The sequence below is a fragment of the Scyliorhinus torazame genome, chromosome 29 (assembly GCF_047496885.1).
Source record: "Scyliorhinus torazame isolate Kashiwa2021f chromosome 29, sScyTor2.1, whole genome shotgun sequence".
NCBI classification, from domain to species: Eukaryota; Metazoa; Chordata; class Chondrichthyes; order Carcharhiniformes; family Scyliorhinidae; genus Scyliorhinus; species Scyliorhinus torazame.
Window position 1 is genome coordinate 7,756,883 of NC_092735.1, and position 13,104 is coordinate 7,769,986.

Here is a 13,104-nt window from a genome sequence, read left to right on the forward strand (position 1 = left end):
CCCTCATTGTGCTGTCTGGGTGTAAGACCCTCATTGTGCTGTCTGTGTGTGAGACCCTCATTGTGCTGTCTGGGTGCGAGACCCTCATTCTACTGCCTGGATCTGAGACTGCTGTAAGGCTGATGGGAAGAGGGTGGCAGCTTTTAAAATGCGGTGAAAGGGTTTCAACCGGCGGACAGAAAATGGACCACAGCGTTTGTTGAGTGGAAAAGTGGGGTCCCAGCATCGCCTAGAGTTTGAGGTGAACTGGAATTTGAGACATCGCGACCATTGGTAAACGCAGGGTGAAGGGCTGGGGCTGACACAGGACTGAACGGCAAACTGGATAGAGGGGGAATGATAGGGATGCAAAAAAATCGTAGCGAGATGCCGTTAGCCACCGGTGTGCTGTATCTGATTGCGGATTTCTTCTGACAAGATCAGCATTCGATGCTTAATTTCCCTTAAACTGAGTGGCTTCAGAGTCGACCACATTGCTCTAGGTCTCGAGTCACATGTGGGCCAGACTGGGTTAAGGACGGTAGATTTCCGTCCCTAATGGGACGTTAGTGAACCAGATGGGGTTTTACGACAATCAGTGGTCGTTATGGTCCCCATTACTGAGACTCGCTTTACATTCCACAATTTATGAAGTGAATTGAACAATTCTATCAGCTGCTGGGTTGGGAGTTGAACGTCTGCCCTGGTGCATTAGCCTGGGCCTCTTGGACATTCCCACTATGTCGCCACCTCCCCAACGAGTTGAATGTATACTTGAAGTGGGAATAGGGAAAAGCAGGGAACTGAGACCAATGGGTAGCTCTTTCAAGAAAACAGTGCTGTCATCATGAACTGAAGCATTCTGGGCTCTTTCATTCCATAGTTCTACTGTTCTTACCGAACAAAAAAATCTAGCAATCTTAAATTGTCACATTTTCAATTGCCTCCTCTGCAGCGCCAACAGCATTCTGCCGGAGGGAGTTCCGAACTTCAACTAACTTCCCTTAATATTTCCTGACATCAACCCGGAGCAGCCTGTTATATTTAGAAATCCAGATGGTGGAGGATAGAACTGGAGCCGATCTTTACACAATTTTATAAGTATTTATTTACAGAGATACATATTATAAATATGCATCTCCTAACCCACTTCCTATCACTTTTCTCTGTTATATGTGAATCCTCAGTTGAAGTTCACCACCTGCAACTATTAAATACAATTAATATACGATTAACATGGCCTATCTTGAACTTTTAAGATTATATCTTCTTACTTTGGACTTTCTCACCAGAGGTCACCCACTTAAGACAGAGATGAGGAGGAATTTTTTCTCTGAGGGTAGTGAATCTGTGGAATTCCTTACCGCAGAGGGCTGAGATTGGCAGACTTGTAATCAGTAACAGAATCGAGGGTTATCATAGAATTTACGGTGCAAAAGGAGGCCATTCAGCCCATCGAGTCTGCACCAGCTCTTGGAAAGAGCACCCTTCCCAAGTCCACACCTCCACCCTATCCCCATAACCCAGCAACCCCACCCAACACTAAGGGCAATTTTGGGCACTAAGGGCAATTTAGCATGGCCAATCCACCTAACCTGCACATCTTTGGACTGTGGGAGGAAACCGGAGCACCCGGAGGAAACCCACGCACACACGGAGAGGATGTGTAGACTCCGTACAGACAGTGACCCAAGCCGGAATCGAACCTGGGACCCTGGAGCTGTGAAGCAATTGTGCTAACCACTGTGCTACCGTGCTGCCCATGGGGATTCTTACAGAGTGTCATTTGGAGTACAGTATTCATTCTCCTATGTAATTGTTTCACTGGCATCTGTTGAGGGTTCTGAACATGTGTGAGCTTTTGGCGGGCTTTGCAGTCTGCAAGAAGTGACTCATAGGCAAGACCTGTTTTACTAGAGCTCCTGTTTTCACAGTTATTGCCATTATTGTCAAACTTTGTTATTTATTTATATGAAGGAGTTCCTTCTTTTAAACAATGCATTCGACTACTTAATCTGTGGTCTCAAGTTACCACAGGGATAAAGCGGGAAAGTGGAGTCGAGAATGATCTATTCAGATCAGCCATGATCTCACCGAATAGGGGAGCAGACTCAATGGGCCGAATGGCCTACTTCCAGCTTCTACCTCTTATGGTCTAATGGAAAAGGTTTCTCCCTGTAAAATCATAGAAGGATACAGCACAAGAGGCCCTTCAGCATGTCCTTGTGCAAGATGGAATGAAAAAAAATAAATTTAGAGTACGCAATCCTTTTTCTTTCCAATTAAGGGACAATCTAGCGTGGCCAATCCACTTACCCTGCACATCTTTTTGGATTGTGAGGGTGTGACCCACGCAGACACGGGAGAAGGTGAAAATTCCACACCGACAGTGACCCGGGTCTGGGATCGAACCCGGGTCTGCAGCGGCGTGAGGCAGCAGTGCTAACCACTGTGCCACCGTGCTGCCTTGCTAGGTGGAATTAAGATACAGATGAGCCATGATTTAGTTGAACAGTGGAAAAGTCTAAGTCGCTGAATGACCTAGTTTTGTCCCTACGTTCCTATTTTTAAACTCCTCGGATCATCTTAGATTTCATCTTCACACACTACTTTCCTCACCTCAGTCCCCCTTTCCTGCCATCCTGAAACTGCAAACTTAGTTCTCGGCTGACTAGGATTTACATAGGGATGTTGCATGGCAACAAATCCATCGCTAGTTTTGGCATTTTTCTTCAATTTCTTTTTGAAAATGAGGTCAGTGGTCCTGATTTGAATAATCTCCCTGATTTCCATGCCAGATCGGAGATAAGAAAGACCCGCATTTATATAGCGCCTTTCCCAACCTCAGGGCGTCCCCAAAGTGCTTCACAGCTGATCAAGTGCTTTTGAAGTGGAGCCACCTTTGTGGCTTACTATGATTAACCCTAACAAATGCGTCTCACTCCCCAGCCCGGGACAGCATTCCATACTGGACCATCTTTCCCACACTGACCATCCGGAATTCCTGGATGGAATGCACATATTAGGACATTTTCTTTTTGCTATAGGCCCGTAGAACTGCATTGAAACTGCCAAAACTCACTTGATATTAAAAGGTTCCTGGCTGGGAGAAAGAATGAGAAATGCAGATGAGTAAGATCTTGTGTCGATTCACCTAGTGCTGCATTAACCAATCTCAGCGCAAAGGAATCCAACATTTCCTGGTTTCATGTTGGGTCTGGGTATTAAAGGTTTTGGAATCCGGGCGGGTGAATGGGAGCTAAGAAGCTTCTTCTAGCTGAATGGTGGAACAGACTCAAGGGGCTGAATGGTCTCCTCCTGTACCTATGCTGTATGTGGGTGTAGATCAGTTCCCAATGGCCTTACCCACCAAGCTCGAAGATCTGAAGTGGCAGGGTCAGAAACCCCGAAGGATGTCCATCCTGTCCTGGGGCCGAGCATACATCATCTGAAGGAGGCAGCAACAAAAGGAAGGAGACCGCCTCGCCAAACTCCAGCACTTCCTGCGTGTACAGACGAAAATCCATAGCCTAAAAGCAAAGAAAAGGTTTCAGGTTCCGGTTTTGCTCTGAAGTGTCTACACCCAACGACAGTGAGGGTGACGCAGGAGCACAAACAAGCATGGCCGACAGTAGCTGATCAGAAATTCAACAAGCCCAACTCCGTAAATATTGTGGTCACAAGAGCAGGTCAGAAGCTGGGGATTCTGGGGTGAGGAACTCATTTCCTGACTCCTCAAAGCCTGTCCATCATCTACAAGGCACAAGTCAGGAGTGAGATGGAATACTCTCCACTTGCCTGGATGAGCACAGCTCCAACAACACTCAAGAAGCTCAACACCATCTACAGGACAAAATAGCCCTCTTGATCGGTGCTACCTGCACTTGAACTCTCAAGAAGATTGACACCACTTCAAAGCAGCCCACTTGATTGGTACCCACTGGCAAAATTTTTAATCAACCTCCAACTTCAACAGCTCTCTTTTAAGTGGGGAGAGAGTTCCAAACTTCAGGAGTAAAGGCAGTTTAAATCTTTTCTGAGATACTTAGCACCAGTTCTCTACCTTGACGTTATCTGCCTCTTTCCAGATACTGTGATGTGCAGTTGCCGGCGTAGGACTGGGGTGAGCACAGTCAGAAGTCTTACAACACCAGGTTAAAGTCCAACAGGTTTGTTTCGAATCACTAGCTTTTGGAGCACAGCTCCTTCCTCAGGTGAATGTTTCCAGATACTGACAGACTTCCCATTCAAATCGACAAGCATTTGATAAAAGTTATCCCATCCAATGCCCAGGTTGTCCTCACTGGCTAAAGGAAGTCATTGTTTCGATGTGAAAATTGTAGGTAGCTATTGGTTACCTGACCAAGGGGCACGTCCAGTTGCTGGAGGAGGGTTTTCACCGCTGTACGTAGGCCTTCCAGGAAAGAATACACGGAGCTCCCTGCGTTCCCCTCTGTGGCGGTGGGATCAGTCGGAGATGACACATTTCGTAGCCACTCCCACTCCTCCCTGCAATCAGCAAAATGGGATGAGGTATGTCACTGGAGTGGGTTTGGGTTGTGAAATGCAACATTACTACCTGTCCTATCTGGCTTACTGTGGTCATGTGACCTCTGCTGTGAGGGAAGCTCTGTAAGTTACCATCTTACAAACAATTTAATAAAGGTCTTTCACTTGGACAGACACTAAAGCCCAGAATCCCTACAGTGCAGAACATAAGAACTAGGAGCAGGAGTAGGCCATCTGGCCCCTTGAGCCTGCTCCGCCATTCAATGAGATCCTGGCTGATCTTTTGTGGACTCAGCTCCACTTTCCGGCCCGAACACCATAACCCTTAATCCCTTTATTCTCCAAAAAACTATCTATCTTTACCTTAAAAACATTTAATGAAGGAGCCTCTACTGCTTCACTGGGCAAGGAATTCCATAGATTCACAACCCTTTGGGTGAAGAAGTTCCTCCTAAACTCAGTCCTAAATCTACTTCCCCTTATTTTGAGGCTATGCCCCCTAGTCCTGCTCTCACCCGCCAGTGGAAACAACCTGCCCGCATCTATCCTATCTATTCCCTTCATAATCCTATATGTTTCTATAAGATCCCCCCTCATCCTTCTAAATTCCAATGAGTACAGTCCCAGGCTACTCAACCTCGCCTCGTAATCCAACCCCTTCAGCTCTGGGATTAACCTAGTGAATCTCCTCTGCACACCCTCCAGTGCCAGTACATTCTTTCTCAAGTAAGGAGACTAAAACTGAACACAATACTCCAGGTGTGGCCTCACTAACACCTTATACAATTGCAGCATAACCTTCCTAGTCTTAAACTCCATCCCTCTAGCAATGAAGGACAAAATTCCATTTTATTTCTTGATCACCTGTTGCACCTGTAAACCAACTTTTTGCGACTCATGCACTAGCACACCCAGGTCTCTCTGCACAGCAGCATGTTTTAATATTTTATCATTTAAATAATAATCCCTTTTGCTGTTATTCCTACCAAAATGGATAACCTCACATTTGTCAACATTGTATTCCATCTGCCAGAAGGAGGCCATTTGGCCCATCGAGTGTGCACCAACCCTCTGAAGAGCAGCCTACGTAGGCGCACTCCCCCGCCCTATCCCATAACCCTGTAACCCCACCTAACGTGCACATCTTTGGACAATAAGGGGCAATTTTAGCGTGGTCAATCCACCTTTGGACTGTGGGAGGAACCCGGAGCACCCGGAGGAAATCCACGCAGACACGGGGAGAACGTCCACACAGTCACCCAAGACTGGAATCGAACCCAGGTCCCTGCCGCTGTGAGGTAGTAGTGCTAGCCAGTGTGCCGCCCTGAGGTCCTTGAGCATGAAACAGAGTCTAGACTGAGATGGGCTTTTAATCTGCTGGCAGTGTGAAGACAAGCTGGTAAATATATCACTGAATCAACAGCGTGAGGATGGCAGCGTTCTTCTGCAGCATTTCTGGATGAGTTTGAAATTGTTATGTATCTATTTGACACAGACTGCTGAACACTGTTTACAAGCCTGTTTTCTTCACACCTCTGCAGGCACAACAATGTGTCTGTCATACACCGATCTGCCAGCCTCGTCGGCAGAGTCCAATTGGGAAACGATGCGGAAAGACCAGAGGATTCCCCAGAGGACAACCTGTCTGGATTAGTTTGTCTGAAGTTATGTTGGCTGGTGGTCAGATGGGAAGGTTAACTGGGGATGATTGTATGAGCCAGGTTGTCTGAGCTAAGGTGTGTGAGGGCAGGATGCAAATATATTGCTTAATGATAGTATTTAAATAATGGAAAAAGGTGTTTCGGCAGAAGTTCAGCTTGTGAGTTAATAAGCAACATTAACAAATCTTAATAGAGGGATCATTGTTCGTTCATGTGATGTGGGTGTCGCTGGCTGGGACAGCAATCGTTGCCCATCCCCAACCATCCTGAAACTCAGTCGCTTGCTCGGCCATTTCAGAGGACAGTCAGCTTGGGTTAGGAGTTACGTGTTGGTCGGAGCAGATTTCCTCTCTCAGGCAAGTGAACCACATGGGTTTGATGGTTGTCATGGCCACCATTACTGAGACGAACTTTCACTTGCCGATTTTATGAATTGAATTGAAACTCCACCAGCTGCCGTGGTGAGATTTGAACCCATGTTCCCCCAGGAGATTATCCTGGGCCTCTCGATAACTAGCCCAGTGACATTACCACAGTGCCACCAGGATATGAAGCGATACTGTTGTGAACCTAGAGAGTACAACAAGATGGCGCAGTTCACAGGAGAGGAAAGGTCATTCATAGAGTCATAGAATTTACAGTGTAGAAGGAGGCCATTCGGCCCATCGAGTCTGCACCGGCCTTTGGAAAGAGCACCCTACCTAAGCCCACCCCATCCCCGTAACCCAACCTAACCTTTTTGGACACTAAGGACAATTTATCATGGCCAATCCACCTAACCTGCAGATCTTTGGACTGTGGGAGGAAAGCAGAGCACCCGGAGGAAACCCACGCAGACACGGGGAGAACGTGCAGACTCCGCACAGATAGTGACCCAAGCCGGGAATCAAACCTGGGACCCAAACCCCCCCCCCCCACACACACACACCAATCCTAAACACCAATCCTAAAGCAGAAACACTCTCCATTCACCAATTGCTGGATTCTGGGTCACTGGAAGTGGCATCCAGGAGATTCCCTTTGGTTAGGCAGCCCTAGAGGCTGGGATCTTGGGTGGGAAATGCTCTCCGGACAACAGGCACAACCTTACAATGGGACGGGGCAGCAATTAAGGTCAGAGCACGCAGGACCAACACACCGCACACGGGGCAATCACGGGAGGTGGGATCAATGTCGGAGCGACAAAATATGGCATTAAAAAAGAGGGGGAGATTGAGGAACTGGCAGTCTGAGATTATAAAGAGAAAACTCCCAATCATTCCCAATACCTGGATACATTTTTGTTGTCCCGTATCTTGGTGTGACAGAGAATGTTTGGCACCCTGTAAGGGACGAGGACTTTAATCTGATCCACAGAGCTGAAGAGTTTTAAGTAACCGAGGTAGAGGCCTGGAGGTAAGGCTTGGTTAACTCTCAGGTGGTAGTCCAGTTTGTCCTGGAAAAGAAGAAGAGAAAGAACAGGGTCAATGTGGTTTATTCTTGTTAACAAATAAATGAGGGACCCCTTCACTCCATCCACTGCACAAAACTGGGTTACATGTTCTTCCTGGACTGGAGAGTATGCAGGGCTCATCATAATCCGGATCACCGGAAGAGGAACCTATCTGACGGGATGGAATTCCGGTTTTAATCTCCGCCCGACAATACCAACCAGTACAACACCCTGGATTCACCTTCTGGCAGACTGTGTCCGTATCCCACCTGTTCCCTTGGGAGGAGACTCCTACCCGTTCCTGGGAGTGATGTGGTTACCCGCCCTGTTAATTTCAGTGAGTTACTGTGGTGAACCACGTATTGCTACTATATATATATTTAATGTTATTCGTCCAACTGTTATCCACCACTGTATATATGTTCACTGTTGTTCTTATTCACTGTTACTTACTGTTGTTGTGTTGATGCTTTTGTTGGCTCCGCCTGTGGCTCCGCCCCTCGGGGGAGGTATATAATTGGCAGTCCTGTGGCCAGCTCTCGCTGCGGGAGCAGCTGGAGGCTGGCATACTTTTTAGCTTATTAAAACCACTGTTCTCTTCTACAACTCGACTCGTGTGAATTGATGGTCCATCAATTTAATCAGCTAAGATATCACAATGGACGCCGCTCTTAAGCCTGACCGACTTGAACTCAAACCGCAGGCAGCTGAAGCCACTGCAATCTTTGAGCATTGGCTAAGTTGTTTCGAGGCCTACCTCGACTCCTCGACCAACGATGTCTCAGGGGCGCAAAAACTGCATCTCCTCCACGCTCAGGTGAGCCACAAAATTTTCCTATTAATCAGAGACGCGGCCTCGTACGAAGAGGCGGTTGCACTGTTGAAAGGACAGTTCGTGAGGCCGGTGAATGAGGTGTTCGCTCGACATCTTCTTACCACGTGGCGCCAGCGCCCTGGTGAGTCGCTGGCAGAATTCCTGCGTGACCTGAGGGTACTCGCCAGGAATTGTAACTGCCAGGCATTTACGGCAGTGCAACACACGGAACTCATGAGCCGGGACCCCTATGTGGCCGGAGTCTGGTCCAGTTATATCCGGCAACGACTGCTCGAAAGGGGTGCCCTCGACCTCAAGGACATGGTACAGCTATCTACCTCGTTAGAGGTAGCATTCCAGAGTTTGGATGCCTTCATGCCTGACCACGTGGCATCCTCGTGGACGTCGGAGACGCGGCCATCACCCGACCTGGGCGTATCCCATGCATGTGCCGCGAGGCTGCCCGCCAACTCCGGGGGGCCGTTCTGCTACTTCTGTGGCCAGGGCCAGCACCCCAGGCAGCGTTGTCCAGCTCGGAACGCGACCTGCAACGAGTGCGGTAAGAAGGGGCATTTTGCCAAAGTCTGTCTGGCCCGACCTAAAGTTCCCAAATCGAAAGCCTGCCAGGCCCGACCTGAAGCTCACAGATCCCGCAGTGTGGCATCGTGCCTGCCGGTATCGCCCCCTTCTGACGTGCTGTCCTTGGGGGCCGCCATTTTGTCTGCCATCTTTAACGCGCCCGCCACGTGCGACCTATGGGGGCCGGCATCTTGGCTGCCATCTTCGACCCCGCCCGTCACGTGCATCTCATGGAGGCCAATATTTTGGCCGTCCGGGTCAACGGGCATGAGACGTCCTGCCTCTTCTACTCCGGGAGCACGTATAGCTTCGTCCATCCGGATACGGTAAGGCGCTGCTCCCTCCAGATTTTCCCCGTGTCCCAAACAATCTCCCTTGCTTCCAGATCACATTCCGTGCAGATCCGGGGGTATTGTGTCGCAAACCTTGTGATACAGGGCATCGAGTACGCCAACTTTAAACTATACGTCCTCCCCATCTCTGCGTTCCCCTCTTATTAGGACTGGATTTCCAGTGTAACCGCCGAAGCCTGACCCTGAAGTTCGGTGGACCCCTGTCCCCTCTCACTGTCTGTAGCCTCGCGACCCTTAAGGTCGCCCCTCCCTCGCTCTTTGCGAACCTCACCCCCGACTGTAAGCCCATCGCAACCAGGAGCAGACGATACAGTGTTCAGGATAAGACCTTTATCAGGTCGGAGGTCCAGCGACTCTTGTGGGAAGGGATCATTGAGGCCAGTAACAGCCCCTGGAGAGCCCAAGTGGTGGTCGTCAGGACCGGGGAGAAGAACCGGATGGTTGTTGACTACAGTCAGACGATCAACCGGTACACGTAACTCGATGCGTACCTTCTTCCCCGCATATTTGACATGGTCAACTAGATTGCGCACTACCGAGTCTTCTCCACCAGCTCCCTATCCGCCCGGAGGATCGCCACTACACTGCCTTCGAGGCAGACGGCCGCCTCTGCCACTTCCTCAGGGTTTCCTTCGGCGTCACCAATGGGGTCTCGGTCTTCCAACGAACGATGGACCGAATGGTTGACCAGTACGGCCTGCGGGCCACGTTCCCGTATTTGGATAATGTCACCATCTGCGGCCATGATCAGCAGGAACACGACGTTAACCTTAAGAAATTCCTCCACACCGCCCTACTCCTTAATTTGACCTATAACAAGGAGAAATGCATTTTCCGCACAACCCAACTAGCCATCCTTGACTATGTCGTAGAAAACGGAGTCCTGGGGCCCGACCCCGATCGCATGCGCCCCCTCCTGCAACTTCCCCTCCCCCACTGCCCCAAGGCCCTGAAGAGATGCCTGGGGCTCTTTTCCTACTATGCCCAGTGGGCCCCCAATTATGTGGACAAGGCTTATCAAATCCACCATTTTTCCCCTGACAGCTGAGGCCCGCCTGGCCTTCGACCGCATCAAGACAGACATTGCCAAGGCCACGATGCACGCTGTGGACGAGTCCATTCCGCTCCAGGTGGAGAGTGATGTGTCGGACTATGCTTTGGCCGCTACCCTCAACCAGGCAGGAAGGCCCGTGGCTTTCTTCTCCCGTACCCTCCATGCCTCCGAGATTCAACACTCCTCTGTCGAGAAGGAAGCTCAAGCCATTGTGGAAGCTGTGCGACATTGGAGGCATTACCTGGCCGGCAGGAGATTCACTCTCCTCACTGACCAACGGTCGGTAGCCTTCATGTTCAATAACACACAGCGGGGCAAGATCAAGAACGACAAGATCTTGAGGTGGAGGATCGAACTCTCCACCTATAACTGGGAAGCTCAATGAGCCCCAGATGCCCTGTCCCGCGGTACTTGCGCCAGTGCGCAAGAAGACTGACTTTGGGCCATCTACAATGACCTCTGTCATCCGGGGGTCACCCGGCTTCTCCGTTTCATCAAGGCCCGCAACCTGCCCTACTCCACCGAGGAGGTAAGGACCATGACCAGGGACTGCCAAGTCTGCACGGAGTGCAAGCCGCACTTCTATCGGTCAGACAGGGCTCATCTGGTGAAGGCCTCCCACCCCTTTGAACGCCTCAGCGTCGATTTCAAAGGGCCCCTCCCCTCCACTGACCGTAACGTGTACTTCCTCAATATCGTTGGCGAGTACTTCCATTTTCTCTTTGCCATCCTATGCCCGGACATGACCTCGGCCACTGTCATCAAGGCCCTACAACAGCATCTTCACCTTGTTCGGTTTCCCCACCTACATGATCCACAGTGATCGGGGCTCCTCTTTTATGAGCGATGAGCTGCGTCAGTTCCTGCTTAGTAAGGGCATCGCCTCAAGCAGGACTATCAGCTACAACCCCCGGGGAAACGGGCAGGTGGAGAGGGAGAATGCGACGGTCTGGAAGGCCGTCCTTCTTGCCCTAAGGTCTAGAAGTCTCCCAGTCTCCCGCTGGCGGGAGGTCCTTCCCGATGCGCTCCACTCCATCCAGTCGCTTCTCTACACCGCCACTAACGAGACCCCTCACCAACGTTTGTTTGTCTTCCCCAGGAAGTCCATCTCCGGGGTCTCGCTTCCGTCCTGGCTGACAACACCAGGGCCTGTCCTCCTCAGGAAGCACGTGAGGAACCATAAGTCCGACCCCCTGGCCGAGAGGGTCCAGCTCCTCCATGCAAACCCTCAGTATGCACACGTGGCACACCACGACGGACGGCAGGACACAGTCTCCCTCCGGGAGTGGCACCCGCAGGTTCCCCAGCAACCGTCTCCAACGCGCCCACCCCTACACCGCCTATCACCATCACTCGAATGTGGCGGGACTTGGCACCGACAGCCCTCCTTGGGGCCGTTACCACCGCCCCCGCCCCTACACCGTCTCCCTCTCCGTCAACACATCGCGATGAAGCTGCAGACGACACGCTCCTGGAGTCGAAGGTCCCGACACCCGTGCCCACACCGCAGCCGGGGCTGAGGCGATCACGGCGGAAGATCAAGGCTCCCGTCAGACTCAACCTGTGAGTCCACTTCATCCCTGCTGGACTTTTCTTTAACTGGGGGTGAATGTGGTGAACCATGTATTGCTACTATATATATATTTACTGTTATTCGTTATTCAACCTACTGTTATCCACCATTGTATATATGTTCACTGTTGTTCTTATTCACTGTTACTTACTGTTGTGTTGATGCTTCTGTTGGCTGTGTCTGTGGCTCCGCCCCACAGGGGAGGTATATAATTGGCAGACCTGTGGCCAGCTCTCAGTGCGGGAGCAGCAGCAGGAGGGCATACTTCTTACCTTATTATAACCACTGTTCTCTTCTACAATTCAACTCATGTGAATTGATGGTCCATCAGTTACAATGGACCTCAATTTGTCTAATGATCACCAGTCATATCAAACAACATTGAGAGAACAATGTGGTTCAAGAATGGACAGGGTGGGAGAGGAACGGGACTTGGGACGTGTCAAGAAGCACGTGGCAGAATGAACTGAAATCTCTCTCTCTCTTTCTCTCTCTCTCCCTCCCACCCTCGGTCTCTCTCTACAGTGAAAACCGTTACAGGCTGAAAACAGAGACCTCGACCTGAAACATTGGTTTGAAGGAAAGTGTGCTTCAGGACAACCAACTGAAACAAAGACACACCGTTTATTTTTACATATTATTTTATCCCTCTTCTCCCCTCTGTGTTTGTTTGTCTTGTGTATTTGTAGAGGGTTGGACGAGCTTAAGTGGAGGGTTAGGAATTGGATAATAGTTAACTTTGTATTGCTGCATATTTAATTATAGTAACTGCTATTAATAAACTTAATTATGTTTACATTTACAAACCTGGTGACAGTTGTTATTGGGCAGCTAAGAGCCAAAGACTTTGTGTGTTTTTCTATGAATGATTTATTAATTTCAATTTTGTTGCGACTCTGAGTCAAGTGGGGCTGGATTGACCACACCCTAGCCCAGGGGGTCGTAACAATGGTCAATACCGGAGGTGACAAAGGCAAGGGCCTTCAGACAAGGTGAGGTGGGAGCTTAAGTGGACAATACTGGGAGGTGGATGCAGGCCAGCTTTATGACAGAGTTTAAGGGTTGAAAAAGACAGCCAGTCTGGTCCAGTGGCCGGGGAGAGGGGTGGGGTTTGTAACAGGGACTGGACTCAACGGGTGAAAATTTTCCC

The 13,104-nt window shown here is 49.9% G+C and overlaps 1 protein-coding gene across 5 annotated transcripts in view; it reads right to left on the reverse strand.

Annotated features, from left to right (window-relative positions):
• The window catches only part of LOC140403839 (ankyrin repeat and fibronectin type-III domain-containing protein 1-like), a 453,883-nt gene that overhangs the window by 122,734 nt on the left and 318,045 nt on the right, over positions 1–13,104 (reverse strand). For all 5 annotated transcript variants that reach the window (XM_072492020.1, XM_072492021.1, XM_072492017.1 and 2 more), the window contains 3 exons: positions 7,418–7,584; positions 4,338–4,488; positions 3,350–3,509 (listed from right to left, as the gene is read on the reverse strand). In XM_072492020.1, coding sequence (XP_072348121.1) covers positions 3,350–3,509; positions 4,338–4,488; positions 7,418–7,584 — 478 coding nt within the window. The remainder of the gene's footprint in view (positions 1–3,349; positions 3,510–4,337; positions 4,489–7,417; positions 7,585–13,104) is intronic.